Below are 21,889 nucleotides of genomic sequence, written 5' to 3'. Positions count from 1 at the left end.
TATTTTGAAGGTTTGTTGAATGTATTTGATGATAGAGTGGCAGATACAGGGTGTTTTGGTTGAGGTGGTGTGCAAAGTGAGAGGGTTAGGGAAAATGATTTGGTAAACAGAGAAGAGGTAGTAAAAGCTTTGCGGAAGATGAAAGCCGGCAAGGCAGCAGGTGTGGATGGTATTGCAGTGGAATTTATTAAAAAAGGGGGTGACTGTATTGTTGACTGGTTGGTAAGGTTATTTAATGTATGTATGATTCATGGTGAAGTGCCTGAGGATTGGCGGAATGCATGCATAGTGCCATTGTACAAAGGCAAAGGGGATAAGAGTGAGTGCTCAAATTACAGAGGTATAAGTCTGTTGAGTATTCCTGGTAGGGTATTGATTGAGAGGGTGAAGGCATGTACAGAGCATCAGATTGGGGAAGAGCAGTGTGGTTTCAGAAGTGGTAGAGGATGTGTGGATCAGGTGTTTGCTTTGAAGAATGTATGTGAGAAATACTTAGAAAAGCAAATGGATTTGTATGTAGCATTTATGGATCTGAAGAAGGCATATGATAGAGTTGATAGAGATGCTCTGTGGAAGGTATTAAGAATATATGGTGTGGGAGGCAAGTTGTTAGAAGCAGTGCAAAGTTTTTATCGAGGATGTAAAGCATGTGTACGTGTAGGAAGAGAGGAAAGTGATTGGTTCTCAGTGAATGTTGGTTTGCGGCAGGGGTGTGTGATGTCTCCATGGTTGTTTAATTTGTTTATGGATCGGGTTGTTAGGGAGGTGAACGCAAGAGTTCTGGAAAGAGGGGCAAATATGCAGTCTGATGTGGATGAGAGAGCTTGGGAAGTGAGTCAGTTGTTGTTCGCTGATGATACAGCACTGGTGGCTGATTCATGTGAGAAACTATAAAAGCTGGTGACTGAGGTTGATAAAGTGTGTGAAAGAAGAAAGTTGAGACTAAATGTGAATAAGAGTAAGGTTATTAGGTACAGTAGGGTTGAGGGTCAAGTCAATTGGGAGGTAAGTTTGAATGGAGAAAAACTGGAGGAAGTAAAGTGTTTTAGATATCTGGGAGTGGATCTGGCAGCAGATGGAACCATGGAAGTGAAGTGAATCATAGGGTGGGGTAGGGGGCGAAACTTCTGGGAGTGCTGAAAACTGTGTGGAAGACGAGAACTTTCTCTTGGAAAGCAAAAATTGGTAGGTTTGAAGGAACAGTGAGGCGTGGGGTATAGATAGAGTTGGGAGGGTGGATGTGCTGGAAATGACATGTTTGAGGACAATATGTGGTGTTAGGTGGTTTGACTGAGTAAGTAATGAAAGGGTAAGAGAGAAATGTGGTAAAAAGAGTGTGGTTGAGAGAGCAGAAGAAGGTGCTTTGAAATGGTTTGGTCACATGGAGAGAATGAGTGAGAAAAGATTGATAAAGAGGATATATGTGTCAGAGGTGGAGGGAACGAGAAGTGGGAGACCAAATTGGAGGCGGAAAGATAAAGCGAAAAAGATTTTGAGTGATCGAGGCCTGAGCATGCAGAAGGGTGAAAGGCGTGCAAGGAATAGAGTGAACTGGAACGATGTGGTATACCAGGGTCGACATGCTGTCAATGGATTGAACCAGGGAATGTGAAGCGTCTGAATGTGGGGCCTGGATGTGGAAAGGGAGCTGTAGTTTTGGTGCATTATACATGACAGCTAGAGACTGAGTGTGAACGAATGTGGCCTTTGTTATCTTTTCCTAGCGCTACCTCGCACAAATGCGAAGGGAGGGGGTTTGCATTTGATGTGTGGCAGGGTGGCGACGGGAATGAATAAGGGCAGACAGTATGAATTATGTACATGTGTATATATGTATGTGTCTGTGTGTGTATATATATATGTATAAGTTGAGATGTATAGGTATACACATATGTGTGTGGATGTGTATGTTTTACTCTAGATGCCTCACAAGCCCTGGTTCAATCCATTGACAGCACATTGACCCCGGTACACCACATCGTTCCAATTCAATCTATTCTTTGCATGCCTTTAACCCTCCTGCATGTTCAAGCCCAGATCACTCAAAATCTCTTTAACTCCATCTTTCAACCTCCAATTCGGTCTCCCTTTTCTCCTCATTCCCTCCACCTATGACGCACATATCCTCTTTGTCAACCTTTCCTCCCAAAGATTTAATGATATTCTCTCACCCCAACTCTCATTTGCCCTCTTTTTCACCTCTTGCACCTTTCTCTTGACCTCCTGCCTCTATCTTTTATACATCTCCCAGTCATTCACACTACTTCCCTGCAAAAATCATCTAAACGCCTCTATCTTCTCTTTCATTAACAATCTTACATTTTCATCCCACCACTCACTACCATCTCTAATCTGCACTCCTCCCACCTTTCTCATGCCACAAGCATCTTTTGCGCAAGCCATCACTGCTTCCCTAAATATATATATATATATATATATATATATATATATATATATATACGAATAAAGTGTATATGAACGCGCACCTTCATAGAACATACAAAGCTCCATCAGCCAGGATCGAACCTGGGACCCCTTGTGCAAGAGGCAGGCATGCTAACCGCTAGGCTAAGGGACTGTATAATAGGAAACAACTATTCGAAATACTAAGTACTCGAATACCCTTCGTCTCACTATGGTGAGCAACGGGGTCTATTGGTTAGTATTTCGAATAGTTGTTTCCTATTATACAGTCCCTTAGCCTAGCGGTTAGCATGCCTGCCTCTTGCACAAGGGGTCCCAGGTTCGATCCTGGCTGATGGAGCTTTGTATGTTCTATGAAGGTGCGCGTTCATATACACTTTATTCGTATTCATATAACTCCGTGTTGTACAGTCGGTTCGGTAAAATGCTTTCAGCTGGCTATGTGTTCTGTTCGGAAACAACCGAACTCTTATCCCCTTTGCCTTTGTACAATGGCACTATGCAAGCATTCCGCCAATCCTCAGGCACCTCACCATGAGTCATACATACATTAAATAACCTTACCAACCAGTCAACAATACAGTCACCCCCTTTTTTAATAAATTCCACTGCAATACCATCCAAACCTGCTGCCTTGCCGGCTTTCATCTTCCGCAAAGCTTTTACTACCTCTTCTCTGTTTACCAAATCATTTTCCCTAACCCTCTCACTTTGCACACCACCTCGACCAAAACACCCTATATCTGCCACTCTGTCATCAGACACATTCAACAAACCTTCAAAATACTCATTATATATATATACATATTCTTTCTTTCTTTTAAACTATTTGCCATTTCCCGCGTTAGCGAGGTAGCATTAAGAACAGAGGACTGGGCCTTTGAGGGAACACCCTCACCTGGCCCCCTTCTCTGTTCCTTCTTTTGGAAAATTAAAAAAAAAAACGAGAGGGGAGGATTTCCAGCCACCCGCTCCCTCCCCTTTTAGTCGCCTTCTACGACACGCAGGGAATACGAAGGAAGTATTCTTAATCCCCTATCCCCAGGGATAATATATATATATATATATATATATATATATATATATATATATATATATATATATATATATATATATATATATATAATCCCTGGGGATAGGGGAGAAAGAATACTTCCCACGTATTCCCTGCATGTCGTAGAAGGCGACTAAAAGGGGAGGGAGCGGGTGGCTGGAAATCCTCCCCTCTCGTTTTTTTTTTTAATTTTCCAAAAGAAGGAACAGAGAAGGGGGCCAGGTGAGGGTGTTCCCTCAAAGGCCCAGTCCTCTGTTCTTAATGCTACCTCGCTGATGCGGGAAATGGCGAATAGTTTGAAAGAAAGATATATATATATATATATATATATATATATATATATGTGTGTGTGTGTGTGTGTGTGTGTGTGTGTTAAACAGTGAAAAGTTTTTATCAAGGATGTAAGGCATGTGTATGTGTAGGAAGAGAGGAAAGTGATTGGTTCTCAGTGAATGTAGGTTTGCGGCAGGGGTGCGTGAATAAGAGCAAGGTTATTAGGTACAGTAGAGTTGGGGGACAAGTCAATTGGGAGGTAAGTTTGAATGGAGAAAAACTGGAGGAAGTGAAGTGTTTTAGATATCTGGGAGTGGATTTGGCAGTGGATGGAACCATGGACAGAAGTGAATCATAGGGTGGGGGAGGGGGTGAAAGTTCTGGAAGCGTTGAAGAATGTGTGGAAGTCGAGAACATTATCTCGGAAAGCAAAAATGGGTATGTTTGAAGTAATAGTGGTTCCAACAATGTTATATGGTTGCGAGGCATGGGCTATGGATAGAGTTGTGCGCAGGAGGGTGGATGTGCTGGAAATGAGATGTTTGAGGACAATATGTGGTGTGAGGTGATTTGATTGAGTAAGTAATAATAGGGTAAGAGAGATGTGTGGTAATAAGAAGAGTGTGGTTGAGAGAGCAGAAGAGGGTGTTTTGAAATGGTTTGGTCACATGGAGAGAATGAGTAATGAAAGATTGACAAAGAGGATATATGTGTCAGAGGTAGAGGGAACAAGGAGAAGTGGGAGACCAAATTGGAGGTGGAAAGATGGAGTGAAAAGGATTTTGAGTGATTGGGGCCTGAACATGAAGGAGGGTGAAAGGTGTGCAAGGAATAGAGTAAATTAGAACAATGTGGTATACTGGGGTCAACATGCTGTCAATGGATTGAACCAGGGCATGTGAAGCGTCTGGGGTAAACCATGGAAAGTTCTGTGGGGCGTGGATGTGGAAAGGGAGCTGTGGTTTCGGTGCATTATTACGTGACAGCTATAGACTGAGTGTGAACGAATGTGGCCTTTGTTGTCTTTTCCTAGCACTACCTCGCGCACATGAGGGGGAAGGGGGTTGTTATTTCATGTGTGGTGGGGTGGCGATGGGAATGAATAAAGGTAGACAGTATGAATTATGTATAATATATGTCATGTATAATATATGTCATATATAATATACACATTCCTTTCCGCGTATGCTCGCGTTTTCCAGCGTGATTAAGGTAGTTTCCAGAACAGATGACAGAGCCTTGGACTCTTAGGGGGAAATTTCCTCACTTGGTTCCTTGCTTTGTTCCTGCTTTTGGAAAGCAATACAGGAAGAGTGGATTTCTAGCCACCAGCTCCTCCCCCTCTTAGCTGTCTTTTGCTACATGCAAGGAATACGTGGACAGCATTCTTTCTTTCCTATCCCAAGAGACGCTTTTTGGAATGTCTTAAGAATAAATGGTGTGGGAGGTAAGCTGTTGGAAGCAGTGAAAAGTTTTTATCAACGATGTACGGCATGTGTACGAGTAGGAAGAATGACTGGTTTCCAGTGAATGTCGGTCTGTGGTAGGGGTGTGTGATACCTTACATCCTTGATAAAATCTTTTCACTGCTTCTAGCAACTTGCCTCCCTCACCATATATTCTTAATATCTTCCACAGAGCATCTCTATCACTCTATCATATGCCTTCTCCAGATCCATAAATGCTACATACAAATCCATTTGCTTTTCTAAGTATTTCTCACATACATTCTTCAAAGCAAACACCTGATCCACACATCCTCTACCACTTCTGAAACCACACTGCTCTTCCCCAATCTAATGTTCTGTACATGCCTTCACTCTCTCAATCAATACCCTCCCATAAAATTTGCCAGGAATACTCAACAAACTTATACCTCTGTAATTTGAACACTCACCTTTATCCCATTTGCCTTTGTACAATGGCACTATGCATATATTCCGCCAATCCTCAGGCACTTCACCATGAGCCATGTATATGTTAAATATCCTCACCAACCAGTCGACAACACAGTCACCCCCTTTTATGATACATTCGACTGCAATACCATCCAAACCTGCAGCTTTGCATCTTAGAGAGAGAGAGAGAGAGAGAGAGAGAGAGAGAGAGAGAGAGAGAGAGAGAGAGAGAGAGAGAGAGAGAGAGAGAGAGAGAGAGAGAGAGAGAGGAGAGAGAGCTGTAGTTTTTGTGCATTACACATGAGAGCTAGAGAATGTATGTGAGTGGATGTGGCCTTTCTTTGTCTATTCTTGGAGCTACCTCACTCACGTGGAAAACAGCAATCAAATATGAAAAAAAATATGTGCATACCTTACCTTCCTTCCCTAGAAGTCTCATATCCTTATGAGTCTTTTGTAGCACTCAGAAAGCTGACCACATCCACTGGTTGGGACCACAGGTCAAAATGTGTTGTCTTGCGATGTGCAGAAAGTTCTAGGCAATTAAGTAGTAAGTGCTCAGTGTCTCCTTTATGACAGTTTCATTGTTGGAATGAAGGATATGTTGATATGGTGTTTGCAATGTTGTAGTGGTGGGTGATGTTCACAACAAAAGTGGGATAGTGTGACCTGTGTTTGTCTGGTCAGTGTGGTATCTGATGGCTGTATGTTTGGAGGGCTGGAGTTTAAGATTAAGTTGGGAAAGTATCTGTTTAGTGCTCACTGGGTTTTTCTGGTGTTTATTCATTTTGACAATATCCTATATGCTGCAGGTGGGGGTATCTGTAAGTATAGATTACAGAGGTGTGAGGTAAGGGTTAGCTTTTTATTTTTAATTGGGGGCTGGTGGTTAATTACTGAGTAGTTTGGATGGGAAGGGTCAAGTCCTCTTGTAAAGAATTGAGTGCCAAGCATGTTGAGGTGAGACTGTATTGGGATAATCTTTTTTTCACTGTGTAGGTGTTGAGTGTTTATGGTTGCTAAGCAGCATCCTGTTGAACTACAGCATCAAGGATGCTATTTTCAGTAGGGCTGATGCCTGGGATTCTTTTTCTGTGAACTTGCTTTGACATGGCTGAACAAGTTGCTGCAAAAACCTGAAGAGAAGCCTGACTTTGAGGGATTTCTAGCAGACCTATGGCCCCAAAACACTCACCCAATGAACAGATAAAATTTTGGGGGTGCCATGGAAAACTGTGGATACTCAAAACTTTGTGCCACTGTTTGTAAAATGGCATACACTGTTAAATACATGTATACTAAAAACCATGGTAGGTAAATCCATGGCAGGCAAGAAACCTCTGCATCTTACTGGATATATCTGACTCCTATAGTACAATGTATGAAGACAAGGTCTAGCAGTGATGGTGTGTCAGTCCCTCTGACTCTCACATGCTGAGTGATATGCTGGTGTAGGAAATTTTCCTGTTTATATTCAATAAAATCATCCCCTTGTCTCTCTACCTTGCTACAAATCTAAATTCTCCCAGTATATTTTTGCATGGTTAAAATCCTCCATTTTCACTATGGAGCGGAAGTACCAGTGCTTCCTTTGTCATTCTCACTATATCAGATAAACTATTGATATGGATCACTGTAATTTCTTGGTGGGTTTTCAGGTATCCCCACAATTACGTTCCACTTTCCTCGAGTTATTCTTTCCATATGTAGTGCTTGAAAGGGCAACCATTTATAGGCCCTAGGGTCTAATGCTGTATCTTATTATGAAAGTCAGTCCCATTCTCCCTTAATCCTCCCTGTCCCTCCTTATTAATATGCAGTCCTCTTAACCTCCCCTCCTCAGTGGATTTGGTTTACATTACTCTAGCTATATCAGGATCGTTTTCTCTGACTTTGTCCTTCAACACTAATTCTTATTATTTGCTCCAGTTTATCTGCATTCTATACATGATTATTCAATCCAAAGGTTGCTCCAATTTACAATCTTCATGTATCCCTGAGCTAGTGGCAGGATGGTTTTTCTGGTTTCAGGTCAATTTCATGCCATGTGAACAAATTGTGAGATTCATAACACAAATTTCAGTACAAAGCAGCTTTAATATGACAAACCATAATATAATGAGACTCCTTCGTATTGCTCACAATTCATGTTTATAACATTTCACACCATCCACCACAAAGGCCTTATAGAAGGAGAATGAGAGGTAAACCTTTGTATCAATTCTCTAGCTTTGTGATCATTTTCATTCTTTTTAATTCATGCATGTTGATGGACTCAGTCATAAATCATAACTGAAATTAATTTTACTGTTTTTGAGACAAAGTTGTAATGGGTGGTAGGGATGAAGATGACATTATATGACTGTGAACGACTGAAATCAATTTGGGACTCTAGGCATCTTCTGATAAGAGTAGTTACACAAGAAACTGATACAGCTACCTCCATATGTCTCAGACAACAGACACAATGATGGGTACTTGTCATCAGAGTGTGACAACACTTTCATATATTGTTTCATTTCTTTAATGGATTACATGAGGTACTTTTAGCAAACAACAAAATCAGTAAAAGTGCAATTGGTATAGTGTAATGGGCACTAAGACTAACCAAATATCAGCTGACATGCAAAACTGACTGCCAAGTAAAACTGAATAAAGCTGCAGATAAAACAAGGTACCACACTCACCTGTAACCCCCTCGAAGCCCTGCACCTTCAGCAAGGATGAGCTCCAGTTCAGGAGTGGCTCCACCAGTGATAAGGGAGCGTATGAGTGTAAGGGCATTCTGATTGAAGTATGTCTGTAATTTGATGAAAAAACATATTGGTGGTATGGTAATTTCACATAGCTGATATATTACTGAACATGAATATCATATCTTGTGATTTTACAGATAATTGGAGCAACCACCGAATTAGAGAGAGGAAAATCTACATAAATATATAACGGTAACAAGTATCATTAAGATGCAAGGTAAGCAAATTTAGTATCTGAAAAGATTTCCTTATTAAACAAAGGTCTTCTCTTAGAAGTAATAAATTCTTATGTCTCGGTATGAAAACCAGCCACGTAGTTGTGATTTATGTTTATTGCATTAATTGCAGTCCAGACCTGCAAGACAGGTATTGGAAGCATGGAAGGTGTCACTGATATGAGTCTCAATTTAACTGGCCTTATGATCTGCTAATGCCAAGTGTAGGATGAAATCTTTTCATAAAATGCACTAAGCACTTCCTTTCATATCCAAATAATCACAATTTACATAAACCTAATATACTGTGAAAAGCATTCATATTTTTCAATTTTCCCCTCTAAAATATTTATTGCTAATATATGATTTTGTTACCTTCCCTCTACCCCATTCAGTGCCAGCAGTGGCCACAGAACTAGCTCTCATTCAAGTGTTTCATGGTATTGTTAAGCTGACAATTGTGACTGGACTCTTTACTCTTACTGCACTGGTAAGTAAAGGGCATTCAAGGCTTGATTCTGTAAATCCTTTTCAACAATTCCAGATATGACTGCATCTGTAAAGTGCAAGCTGTTTTCTTTAAAACATGAAAAAAGCTCATTTCAGTAATTATCAAGGCAAAAAGACTGTAAAACTTAATATTTTCTCACTTGAAAAAGCAAGCCTGATAATCATACCAAAGTGATTCATTATGCCCTAAAGCTATGAAGACTCCCAGAAAACTAAACCCAAAATATAAAGTTAAACAGCACTTTATTTCTTTTTGTTTTCATGACATGGAAAGATATATTTATTGACTATCATTCATACGTCAGTTCTAGCAGGAGTGAATTAAACTACATTTCTTATCTCTGAAATTTTTTCATGATATACTAATCATGCAGAGCATATGAGATGTACAATGAATGGCAATGAGGGGCAAGTATGCAGTGTGTTGTGGATGAGAGGGTTTGGGAAGTGAGTCAGTTGTTGTTCGCTGATGATACAGCGCTTGTGGCTGATTCATGTGAGAAACTGCAGAAGCTGGTCACTGAGTTTGGTAAAGTGTGTGAAAGAAGAAAGCTGAGAGTAAATGTGAATAACAGCAGGGTTATTAGGTACAGTAGGGTTGAGGGACAAATCAATTGGGAAGTATGTCTGAATGGGAAAAACTGGAGGAAGTGAATTGTTTTAGATATCTGGGAGTGGATTTGGTAGCGGATGGAACCATGGAAGCTGAAGTGAATCATAGGGTGGGGGAGGGGGCAAAGGTTCTGGGAGTGTTGAAAAATGTGTGGAAGTCGAGAATGTTTTCTTAGAAAGCAAAAATGAATATGTTTGAAGGAAGAGTGGTTCCAACAATGTTATATGGTTGCGAGGAGTGAGCTGTAAATAGAGTTATGCGGAGGAGGGTGGATGTGCTGGAAATGAAATGTTTGAGGACAATATGTGGTGTGAGGTGGTTTGATCGAGTAAGTAATGAAAGGGTAAGAGAGATGTGTGTTAATAAAAAGAGTGTGGTTGAGAGAACAAAAGAGGGTGTTTTGAAATGGTTTGGTCACATGGAGAGAATTAGTGAGGAAAGATTGACAAAGAGGATATGTGTGTCAGAGGTGGAGGGAACGAGGAGAGGTGGGAGACCAAATTGGAGGTGGAAAGATGGAGTGAAAAAGATTTTGAGTGATTGGGGCCTGAACATGCAGGAGGGTGTAAGGCGTGCACGGAATAGAGTGACTGAAACGATGTAGTATACTGGGGTCAACATGCTGTCAATGGATTGAACCAGGGCATGTGAAGAGTCTGGGGTAAACCATGGAAAGTTCTGTGGGGCCTGGATGTGGAAAGGAAGCTGTGGTTTTGATGCATTATACATGACAGCTAGAGACTGAGTGTGAACAAATGTGGCCTTTGTTGTCTTTTTCTGGTGCTACCTCCTGCACATGCGGGGGGAGGGGGTTTTCATTTCATATGTGGCGGGGTGGCGACGGAAATGAATAAGGGCAGACAGTATAACTTATGTACATGTGTAAATATGTATATGTCTGTGTGTGAATATGTATGCATACGTTGAGATGTATAGGTATGTTTATGTGCTGTGTGTGGATGTGTGTGTATGTATATATATATATATATATATATATATATATATATATATATATATATATATATATATATATATATATATATACAGCGGGAGACAGAAAAAAAAAAAAAAAAAAATATATATATATATATATATATATATATATATATATATATATATATATATATATATATGTATATATATATATATATATATATATATATATATATATATATATATATATATATATATATATATATATATATATGCATGTGAGTGGGTTGGGCCATTCTTTTGTCTGTTTCCTTGCACTACCTCGATAACGCGGGATATATATATATATATATATATATATATATATATATATATATATATATATATATATATATATATATATATATATATATGTGTGTATATATATATATATATATATATATATATATATATATATATATATATATATATATATATATATATATATATATATATATATATACATATATTCACACACGCAAATATACATACCTATACATCTCAACGTATACATATATATACACACACCGACATATACATATATACACATGTATATAATTCATAGTCTGCCTTTATTTATTCCCATCGCCATACCACCACACATGAAATAACAACCCCCTTCCCCCTCATGTGTGCGAGGTAGTGCTAAGAAAAGACAACAAAGGCCACATTCGTTCACACTCAGTCTCTAGCTGTCATGTAATAATGCACCAAAACCACAGCTCCCTTTCCACATCCAGGCCCCACAGAACTTTCCAAGGTTTACCCCAGACGCTTCACATGCCCTGGTTCAATCCATCGACAGCATGTCGACCCCAGTATACCACATCGTTCTAATTCACTCTATTCCGTGCATGCCTTACACCCTCCTGCATGTTCAGGCCCCGATCACTCAAAATCATTTTCACTCCATCTTTTCACCTCCAATTTGGTCTCCCACTTTTCCTCGTTCCCTCCACCTCTGACACATATATCCACTTGGTCAATCTTTCCTCACTCATTCTCTCCATGTGACCAAACCATTTCAAAACACCCTCTTCTGCTCTCTCAACCACACTCTTTTTATTACCACACATCTCTCTTACCCTATCATTACTTACTCGATCAAACCACCTCACACCACATATAGTCCTCAAACATCTCATTTCCAGCACATCCACCCTCGTCTGCACAACTCTATCCACAGCCCACGCCTTGCAACCATATAACATTGTTGGAACCACTATTCCTTCAAACATACCCGTTTTTGCTTTTCAAGATAATGTTCTTGACTTCCACACATTCTTCAACGCTCCTGGAACTTTTGTCCCCTCCCTCACCCTATGATTCACTTCCACTTCCATGGTTCCATCCATTGCTAAATCCACTCCCAGATATCTAAAACACTTCACTTCCTCCAGATTTTCTCCTTTCAAACTTACCTCCCAACTGACTTGTCTCTCAACCCTACTGTACCTAATAACCTTGCTCTTATTCACATTTACTCTCAGCTTTCTTCTTAAAACCACTTTACCAAACTCAGTCACCAGCTTCTGCAGTTTCTCACATGAATCAGCCACCAGCGCTGTATCATCAGTGAACAACAACTGACTCACTTCCCAAGCTCTCTCATCCACAACAGACTGCATACTTGCCCCTCTTTCCAAAACCCTCGCATTCACCTCCCTAACAACCCCATCCATAAACAAATCAAATAACCATGGAGACATCACACACCCCTGCCGCAAACCTACATTCGCTGAGAACCAATTACTTTCCTCTCTTAGTTCACGTACATATGCTTTACATCCTCGATAAAAACTTCACTGCTTTTAACAACTTGCCTCCCACACCATATATTCTCAACACTTTTCACAGAGCATCTCTATCAACTCTATCATATGCCTTCTCCAGATCCATAAATGCTACATACAAATCCATTTGCTTTTCTAAGTATTTCTCACATATATTCTTCAAAGGAAACACCTGATCCACACAACCTCAACCACGTCTGAAACCACACTGCTCTTCCCCAGTCTGATGCTCTGTACATTCCTTCACCCTCTCAATCAATACCCTCCCATATAATCTCTCAGGAATACTCATCAAACTTATACCTCTGTAATTTGAGCACTTACTTTTATCCCCTTTGCCTTTGTACAATGGCACTGTGCAAGCATTCCACTAATCCTCAGGCACCTCACCATAAGACACATACATTAAATAACCTTACCAACCAGTCAACAATATATTCATATACATTATATATATATATATATATATATATATATATATATATATATATATATATATATATATACATATATATATATATATTTTTTTTTTTTTTTTCATACTATTCGCCATTTCCCGCGATAGCGAGGTAGCGTTAAGAACAGAGGACTGGGCCTTTGAGGGAATACCCTCACCTGGCCCCCTTCTCTGTTCCATCTTTTGGAAAATTAAAAAAAAAAAAAAAAAAAAAAAAAAAAAAAAAAAAAAAAAAAAAACGAGAGGGGAGGATTTCCAGCCCCCCGCTCCCTTCCCTTTTAGTCGCCTTCTACGACACGCAGGGAATACGTGGGAAGTATTCTTTCTCCCCTATCCCCAGGGATATATATATATATATATATATATATATATATATATATATATATATATATATATATATATATATATATATATATATATATTTTATCCCTGGGGATAGGGGAGAAAGAATACTTCCCACGTATTCCCTGCGTGTCGTAGAAGGCTACTAAAAGGGGAGGGAGCGGGGGGCTGGAAATCCTCCCCTCTCTATTTTCTTTTTAATTTTTCCAAAAGAAGGAACAGAGAAGGGGGCCAGGTGAGGATATTCCCTCAAAGGCTCAGTCCTCTGTTCTTAATGCTACCTCGCTAATGCGGGAAATGGCGAATAGTGTGAAAGAAAGATATATATTATTTATTTCTTTTGCTTTGTCGCTGTCTCCCGCGTCAGCAAGGTAGTCCAAGGAAACAGACGAACGAATGGCCTAATCCACCCACATCCACATGTATATGCATACACGTCCACACACGCAAATATACATATCTATTTATCTCAATGCATACATATATATACACTCACAGACATATACATATACACACATGTACATAATTCATATTGTCTACCTTTATTCATTCCCATCCCCACCTCGCCACACATGAAATTACAACCCCCTCCCCCCTCATGTGTGCGAGGTAGCGCTAGGAAAAGACAACAAAGGCCACATTCGTTCACACTCAGTCCCTAGCTGCCATGTAATAATGCAGTGAAATGACAGCTCCCTTTCTATATCTAGGCCCCACAGAACTTTCCATGGTTTATCCCAGATGCTTCACATGCCCTGGTTCAATCCACTGACAGCACGTCGACCCCGATATACCACATCATTCCAATTCACTCTGTTCCTTGCACGCCTTTCACCCTCCAGCATGTTCAGGCCCCGATCACTCAAAATCTTTTTCACTCCATCTTTCCACCTCCAATTTGGTCTCCCACTTCTCGTTCCCTCCACCTCAGAACACATATATCCTCTTGGTCAATCTTTCCTCACTCATTCTCTCCATTTGTCCAAACCATTTCAAAACACCCTCATCTGCTCTCTCAACCACACTCCTTTTATTACCACACATCTCTCTTACCCTAGTATTACTTACTCGATCAAACCACCTCACACCACATATTGTCCTCAAACATCTCATTTCCAGCACATCCACCCTCCTCCACACAACTCTATCCATAGCCCATTCCTCGCAACCATTTAACATTATTGGAACCACTATTCCTTCAAACATACCCATTTTTGCTTTCCAAGATAATGTTCTCGACTTCCACACATTTTTCAACGCTCCCAGAATTTTCGCCCCCTCCCCCACCCTATGATTCACTTCCACTTCCATGGTTCCATCCGCTGCTAAATCCACTCCCAGATATCTAAAACACTTCACTTCCTCCAGTTTTTCTCCATTCAAACTTACCTCCCAATTGACTTGACCCTCAACCCTACTGTGCCTAATAACCTTGCTCTTATTCACATTTGCTCTCAGCTTTCTTCTTTCACACACTTTACCAAAGTCAGTCACCAGCTTCTCCAGTTTCTCACATGAATCAGCCACCAGTGTTGTATCATCAGTGAACAACAACTGACTCACTTCCCAAGCTCTCTCATCCACAACAGACTGCATACTTGCCCCTCTTTCCAAAACTCTTGCATTCACCTCCCTAACAACCCCATCCATAAAGAAATTAAGCAACCATGGAGCCATCACACACCTCTGCCTACATTGACTGAGAACCAATCACTTTCCTCTCTTCCTACACGTACACATGCATTACATCCTCGATAAAAACTTTTCACTGCTTCTAACAACTTGCCTCCCACACTATATATCCTTCATACCTTCCACAGAGCATCTCTATCAACTCTATTTTATGCCTTCTCCAGATCCATAAATGCTACATACAAATCCATTTGCTTTTCTAAGTATTTCTCACATACATTCTTCAAAGCAAACACCTGATCCACACATCCTCTACCACTTCTGAAACCACACTGCTCTTCCCCAATCTGATGCTCTGTACATGCCTTCACCCTATCAATCAATACCCTCCCATATAATTTCCCAGGAATACTCAACAAACTTATACCTCTGTAATTTGAGCACTCACTTTTATCCTGTTTGCCTTTGCACAATGGCACTATGCAAGCATTCTGCCAATCCTCAGGCACCTCACCATGAATCATACATACATCAAATAATCTTACCAACCAGTCAACAATACAGTCACCCCCTTTTTTTTTTTAGAAATTCCACTGCAAATCCATCCAAACCCGCTGCCTTGCCGGCTTTCATCTTCCGCAAAGCTTTTACTACCTCTTCTCTGTTTACCAATCATTTTCCCTAACCCTCTCACTTTGCACACCACCTCGACCAAAACACCCTATATCTGCCACTCAATTGTCAAACACATTCAACAAACCTTCAAAATACTCACTCCATCTCCTCACATCACTACTTGTTATCACCTCCCCATTAGCCCCCTTCACTGATGTTCCCATTTGTTCTCTTGTCTTACGCACTTTATTTACCTCCTTCCAAAACATCTTTTTATTCTCCCTAAAATTCAATGATACTCTCTCACCCCAACTCTCATTTGCCCTCTTTTTCACCTCTTGCACCTTTCTCTTGACCTCCTGCCTCTTTCTTTTATACATCTCCCAGTCATATGCATTTATTTCCCTGCAAAAATTGTCCAAATGCCTCTCACTTCTCTTTCACTAATAATCTTACTTCTTCATCCCACCACTCACTACCCTTTCTAATCTGCCCACCTCCCACTCTTCTCATGCCACAAGCATCTTTTGCGCAAGCCATCACTGCTTCCCTAAATACATCCCATTCCTCCCCTACTCCCCTTACATGTATTTCTATTTATCTATTTTATTATACTCTGATGCTGTCTCCCGTGTTAGTGAGGTAGCGCATGAAAACAGACAAAAGAATGGACCATCCCGCCCACATACACATGTGTATGTATATATTTTTTTCATACTATTCGATATTTCACTCTTTTTCCAGTTTCCCCTTTTAGAAAGTTAAAATGCAAGGAGGGAAGGGTTTCCGGCCCCCCCTCTCACGTCCCCTTTAGTCACCTTTTACGACAAGTAAGAATGCGTGGGAAGTATTCTTTCTCCCCTATCCCCAGGGATATATATATATATATATATATATATATATATATATATATATATATATATATATATATATATACATATATATATATATATATATATATATATATATATATATATATATATTATCCCTGGGGATAGGGGATTAAGAGTACTTCCCACGTATTCCCTGCGTGTCGTAGAAGGCAACTAAAAGGGGAGGGAGCGGGGGGCTGGAAATCCTCCCCTCTCGTTTTTTTTTTAATTTTCCAAAAGAAGGAACAGAGAATTGGGCCAGGTAAAGGCCCAGTCCTCTGTTCTTAACGCTACCTCGCTAATGCGGGAAATGGCGAATAGTTTTGAAAAAAAAAAAAAAAAAAAAAAATATATATATATATATATATATATATATTTTTTATATTTATTTTTATTATACTTTGTCGCTGTCTCCCGCGTTTGCGAGGTAGCGCAAGGAAACAGACGAAAGAAATGGCCCAACCCCCCCCATACACATGTATAAACATACGTCCACACACGCAAATATACATACCTACACAGCCTCCCATGGTTTACCCCAGACGCTTCACATGCCTTGATTCAATCCACTGACAGCACGTCAACCCTGGTATACCACATCGCTCCAATTCACTCTATTCCTTGCCCTCCTTTCACCCTCCTGCATGTTCAGGCCCCGATCACACAAAATCTTTTTCACTCCATCTTTCCACCTCCAATTTGGTCTCCCTCTTCTCCTCGTTCCCTCCACCTCCGACATATATATCCTCTTGGTCAATCTTTCCTCACTCATTCTCTCCATGTGCCCAAACCACTTCAAAACACCCTCTTCTGCTCTCTCAACCACGCTCTTTTTATTTCCACACATCTCTCTTACCCTTACGTTACTCACTCGATCAAACCACCTCACACCACACATTGTCCTCAAACATCTCATTTCCAGCACATCCATCCTCCTGCGCACAACTCTATCCATAGCCCACGCCTTGCAACCATACAACATTGTTGAAACCACTATTCCTTCAAACATACCCATTTTTGCTTTCCAAGATAATGTTCTCGACTTACATTCTTCAAGGCTCCCAGGATTTTCGCCCCCCCCCAACCCTATGATCCACTTCCACTTCCATGGTTCCATCCGCTGCCAGATCCACTGCCAGATATCTAAAACACTTTACTTCCTCCAGTTTTTCTCCATTCAAACTTACCTCCCAATTGACTTGACCCTCAACACAACTGTACTTAATAACCTTGCTCTTATTCACATTTACTCTTAACTTTCTTCTTTCACACACTTTACCAAACTTAGTCACCTGCTTCTGCAGTTTCTCACATGAATCAGCCACCAGCGCTGTATCTTCAGCGAACAACAACTGACTCACTTCCCAAGCTCTCTCATCCCCAACAGACTTCATACTTGCCCCTCTTTCCAAAACTCTTGCATTCACCTCCCTAACAACCCCATCCATAAACAAATTAAACACACCCCTGCCGCAATCCTACATTCACTGAGAACCAATCACTTTCCTCTCTTCCTACACGTACACATGCCTTACATCCTCGATAAAAACTTTTCACTGCTTCTTACAACTTGCCTCCCACACCATATATTCTTAATACCTTCCACAGAGCATCTCTATCAAATCTATATATATATATATATATATTTTATCTTTATTTTGCTTTGTCGCTGTCTCCCGCATTTGCGAGGTAGCGCAAGGAAACAGACGAAAGAAATGGCCCAACCCTCCCCCATACACATGTATATACATACATGTCCACACACTCAAATATACATACCTATACATCTCAATGTACACATGTATATACACACACAGACATATACATATATACACATGTACATAATTCATACTGTCTGCCTTTATTTATTCCCAGTGCCACCTCGCCACACATGGAATAACATCCCCCTCCCCCCTCATGTGTGTGAGGTAGCGCTAGGAAAAGACAACAAAGGCCCCATTCGTTCACACTCAGTCTCTAGCTGTCATGTAATAATGCCCAAAACCACAGCTCCCTTTCCACAACCAGGCGCCACAGAACTTTCCATGGTTTACCCCAGACTCTTTACATGCCCTGATTCAATCCATTGACAGCTCATCGACCCCGGTATACCACATCAATCCAATTCACTCTGTTCCTTGCATGCCTTTCACCCTCCTGCAAGTTCAGGCCCCGATCACTCAAAATCTTTTTCACTCCATCTTTCCACCTCCAATTTGGTCTCCCACTTCTCCTCGTTCCCTCCACCTCCGACACATATATCCTCTTGGTCAATCTTTCCTCACTCATTCTCTCCATGTGCCCAAACCATTTCAAAACACCCTCTTCTGCTCTCTCAACCACGCTCTTTTTATTTCCACACATCTCTCTTACCCTTACATTATTTACTCGATCAAACCACCTCACACCACATATTGTCCTCAAACATCTCATTTCCAGCACATCCACCCTCCTCCACACAACTCTATCCATAGCCCACGCCTCGCAACCATATAACGTTGTTGGAACCACTATTCCTTCAAACATACCCATTTTTGCTTTCCGAGATAATGTTCTTGACTTCCACACATTCTTCAAGGCTCCAAGGATTTTCGCCCCCTCCCCCACCCTATGATTCACTTCCACTTCCATGGTTCCATCCGCTGCCAGATCCACTCCCAGATATCTAAAACACTTTACTTCCTCCAGTTTTTCTCCATTCAAACTTACCTCCCAGTTGACTTGACCCTCAACCCTACTGTACCTAATAACCTTGCTCTTATTCACATTTACTCTTAACTTTCTTCTTTCACACACTTTACCAAATTCAGTCACCAGCTTCTGCAGTTTCTCACATGAATCAGCCACCAGCGCTGTATCATCAGCGAACAACAACTGACTCACTTCCCAAGCTCTCTCATCCACAACAGACTTCATACTTGCCCCTCTTTCCAAAACTTTTGCATTCACCTCACTAACAACCCCATCCATAAACAAATTAAACAACCATGGAGACATCACATCCACACATCCTCTACCACTTCTGAAACCACACTGCTCTTCCCCAATCTGATGCTCTGTACATGCCTTCACCCTATCAATCAATACCCTCCCATATAATTTCCCAGGAATACTCAACAAACTTATACCTCTGTAATTTGAGCACTCACTTTTATCCTGTTTGCCTTTGCACAATGGCACTATGCAAGCATTCTGCCAATCCTCAGGCACCTCACCATGAATCATACATACATCAAATAATCTTACCAACCAGTCAACAATACAGTCACCCCCTTTTTTTTTTTTAGAAATTCCACTGCAAATCCATCCAAACCCGCTGCCTTGCCGGCTTTCATCTTCCGCAAAGCTTTTACTACCTCTTCTCTGTTTACCAATCATTTTCCCTAACCCTTTCACTTTGCACACCACCTCGACCAAAACACCCTATATCTGCCACTCAATTGTCAAACACATTCAACAAACCTTCAAAATACTCACTCCATCTCCTCACATCACTACTTGTTATCACCTCCCCATTAGCCCCCTTCACTGATGTTTCCCATTTGTTCTCTTGTCTTACGCACTTTATTTACCTCCTTCCAAAACATCTTTTTATTCTCCCTAAAATTCAATGATACTCTCTCACCCCAACTCTCATTTGCCCTCTTTTTCACCTCTTGCACCTTTCTCTTGACCTCCTGCCTCTTTCTTTTATACATCTCCCAGTCATATGCATTTATTTCCCGGGCAAAAATTGTCCAAATGCCTCTCACTTCTCTTTCACTAATAATCTTACTTCTTCATCCCACCACTCACTACCCTTTCTAATCTGCCCACCTCCCACTCTTCTCATGCCACAAGCATCTTTTGCGCAAGCCATCACTGCTTCCCTAAATACATCCCATTCCTCCCCTACTCCCCTTACATGTATTTCTATTTATCTATTTATTATACTCTGATGCTGTCTCCCGTGTTAGTGAGGTAGCGCATGAAAACAGACAAAAGAATGGACCATCCCGCCCTTACACATGTGTATGTATATATTTTTTTCATACTATTCGATATTTCACTCTTTTTCCAGTTTCCCCTTTTAGAAAGTTAAAATGCAAGGAGGGAAGGGTTTCCGGCCCCCCCTCTCACGTCCCCTTTAGTCACCTTTTACGACAAGTAAGAATGCTGGGAAGTATTCTTTCTCCCCTATCCCCAGGGATATATATATATATATAAAATATATATATATATATATATATATATATATATATATATATATACATATATATATATATATATATATATATATATAAAATATATTATATATATTATCCCTGGGGATAGGGGATTAAGAGTACTTCCCACGTATTCCCTGCGTGTCGTAGAAGGCAACTAAAAGGGGAGGGGGCGGGGGGCTGGAAATCCTCCCCTCTCGTTTTTTTTTTAATTTTCCAAAAGAAGGAACAGAGAATTGGGCCAGGTAAAGGCCCAGTCCTCTGTTCTTAACGCTACCTCGCTAATGCGGGAAATGGCGAATAGTTTTGAAAAAAAAAAAAAAAAAAAAAAAATATATATATATATATATATATATATATATTTTTTATATTTATTTTTTATTATACTTTGTCGCTGTCTCCCGCGTTTGCGAGGTAGCGCAAGGAAACAGACGAAAGAAATGGCCCAACCCCCCCATACACATGTATAAACATACGTCCACACACGCAAATATACATACCTACACAGCCTCCCATGGTTTTACCCCAGACGCTTCACATGCCTTGATTCAATCCACTGACAGCACGTCAACCCTGGGATACCACATCGCTCCAATTCACTCTATTCCTTGCCCTCCTTTCACCCTCCTGCATGTTCAGGCCCCGATCACACAAAATCTTTTTCACTCCATCTTTCCACCTCCAATTTGGTCTCCCTCTTCTCCTCGTTCCCTCCACCTCCGACACATATATCCTCTTGGTCAATCTTTCCTCACTCATTCTCTCCATGTGCCCAAACCATTTCAAAACACCCTCTTCTGCTCTCTCAACCACGCTCTTTTTATTTCCACACATCTCTCTTACCCTTACATTATTTACTCGATCAAACCACCTCACACCACATATTGTCCTCAAACATCTCATTTCCAGCACATCCACCCTCCTCCACACAACTCTATCCATAGCCCACGCCTCGCAACCATATAACGTTGTTGGAACCACTATTCCTTCAAACATACCCATTTTTGCTTTCCGAGATAATGTTCTTGACTTCCACACATTCTTCAAGGCTCCCAGGATTTTCGCCCCCTCCCCCACCCTATGATTCACTTCCACTTCCATGGTTCCATCCGCTGCCAGATCCACTCCCAGATATCTAAAACACTTTACTTCCTCCAGTTTTTCTCCATTCAAACTTACCTCCCAGTTGACTTGACCCTCAACCCTACTGTACGTAATAACCTTGCTCTTATTCACATTTACTCTTAACTTTCTTCTT

At 40.7% G+C, this 21,889-nt stretch overlaps 1 protein-coding gene across 48 annotated transcripts in view; it reads right to left on the bottom strand.

The window, feature by feature from the left end:
- Positions 1 to 21,889, bottom strand: part of slo (calcium-activated potassium channel slo) — a 1,069,848-nt gene that overhangs the window by 33,755 nt on the left and 1,014,204 nt on the right. For all 48 annotated transcript variants that reach the window (XM_071687050.1, XM_071687052.1, XM_071687045.1 and 45 more), the window contains one exon: positions 8,337 to 8,449. In XM_071687050.1, the coding sequence (XP_071543151.1) occupies positions 8,337 to 8,449 (113 nt within the window). The remainder of the gene's footprint in view (positions 1 to 8,336; positions 8,450 to 21,889) is intronic.

Source organism: Panulirus ornatus, chromosome 43 (genome assembly GCF_036320965.1).
Source record: "Panulirus ornatus isolate Po-2019 chromosome 43, ASM3632096v1, whole genome shotgun sequence".
Lineage (NCBI taxonomy): Eukaryota > Metazoa > Arthropoda > Malacostraca > Decapoda > Palinuridae > Panulirus > Panulirus ornatus.
Note: the sequence above shows the minus strand (reverse complement) of the source record. Positions and strands in the feature narration are given on the sequence as shown.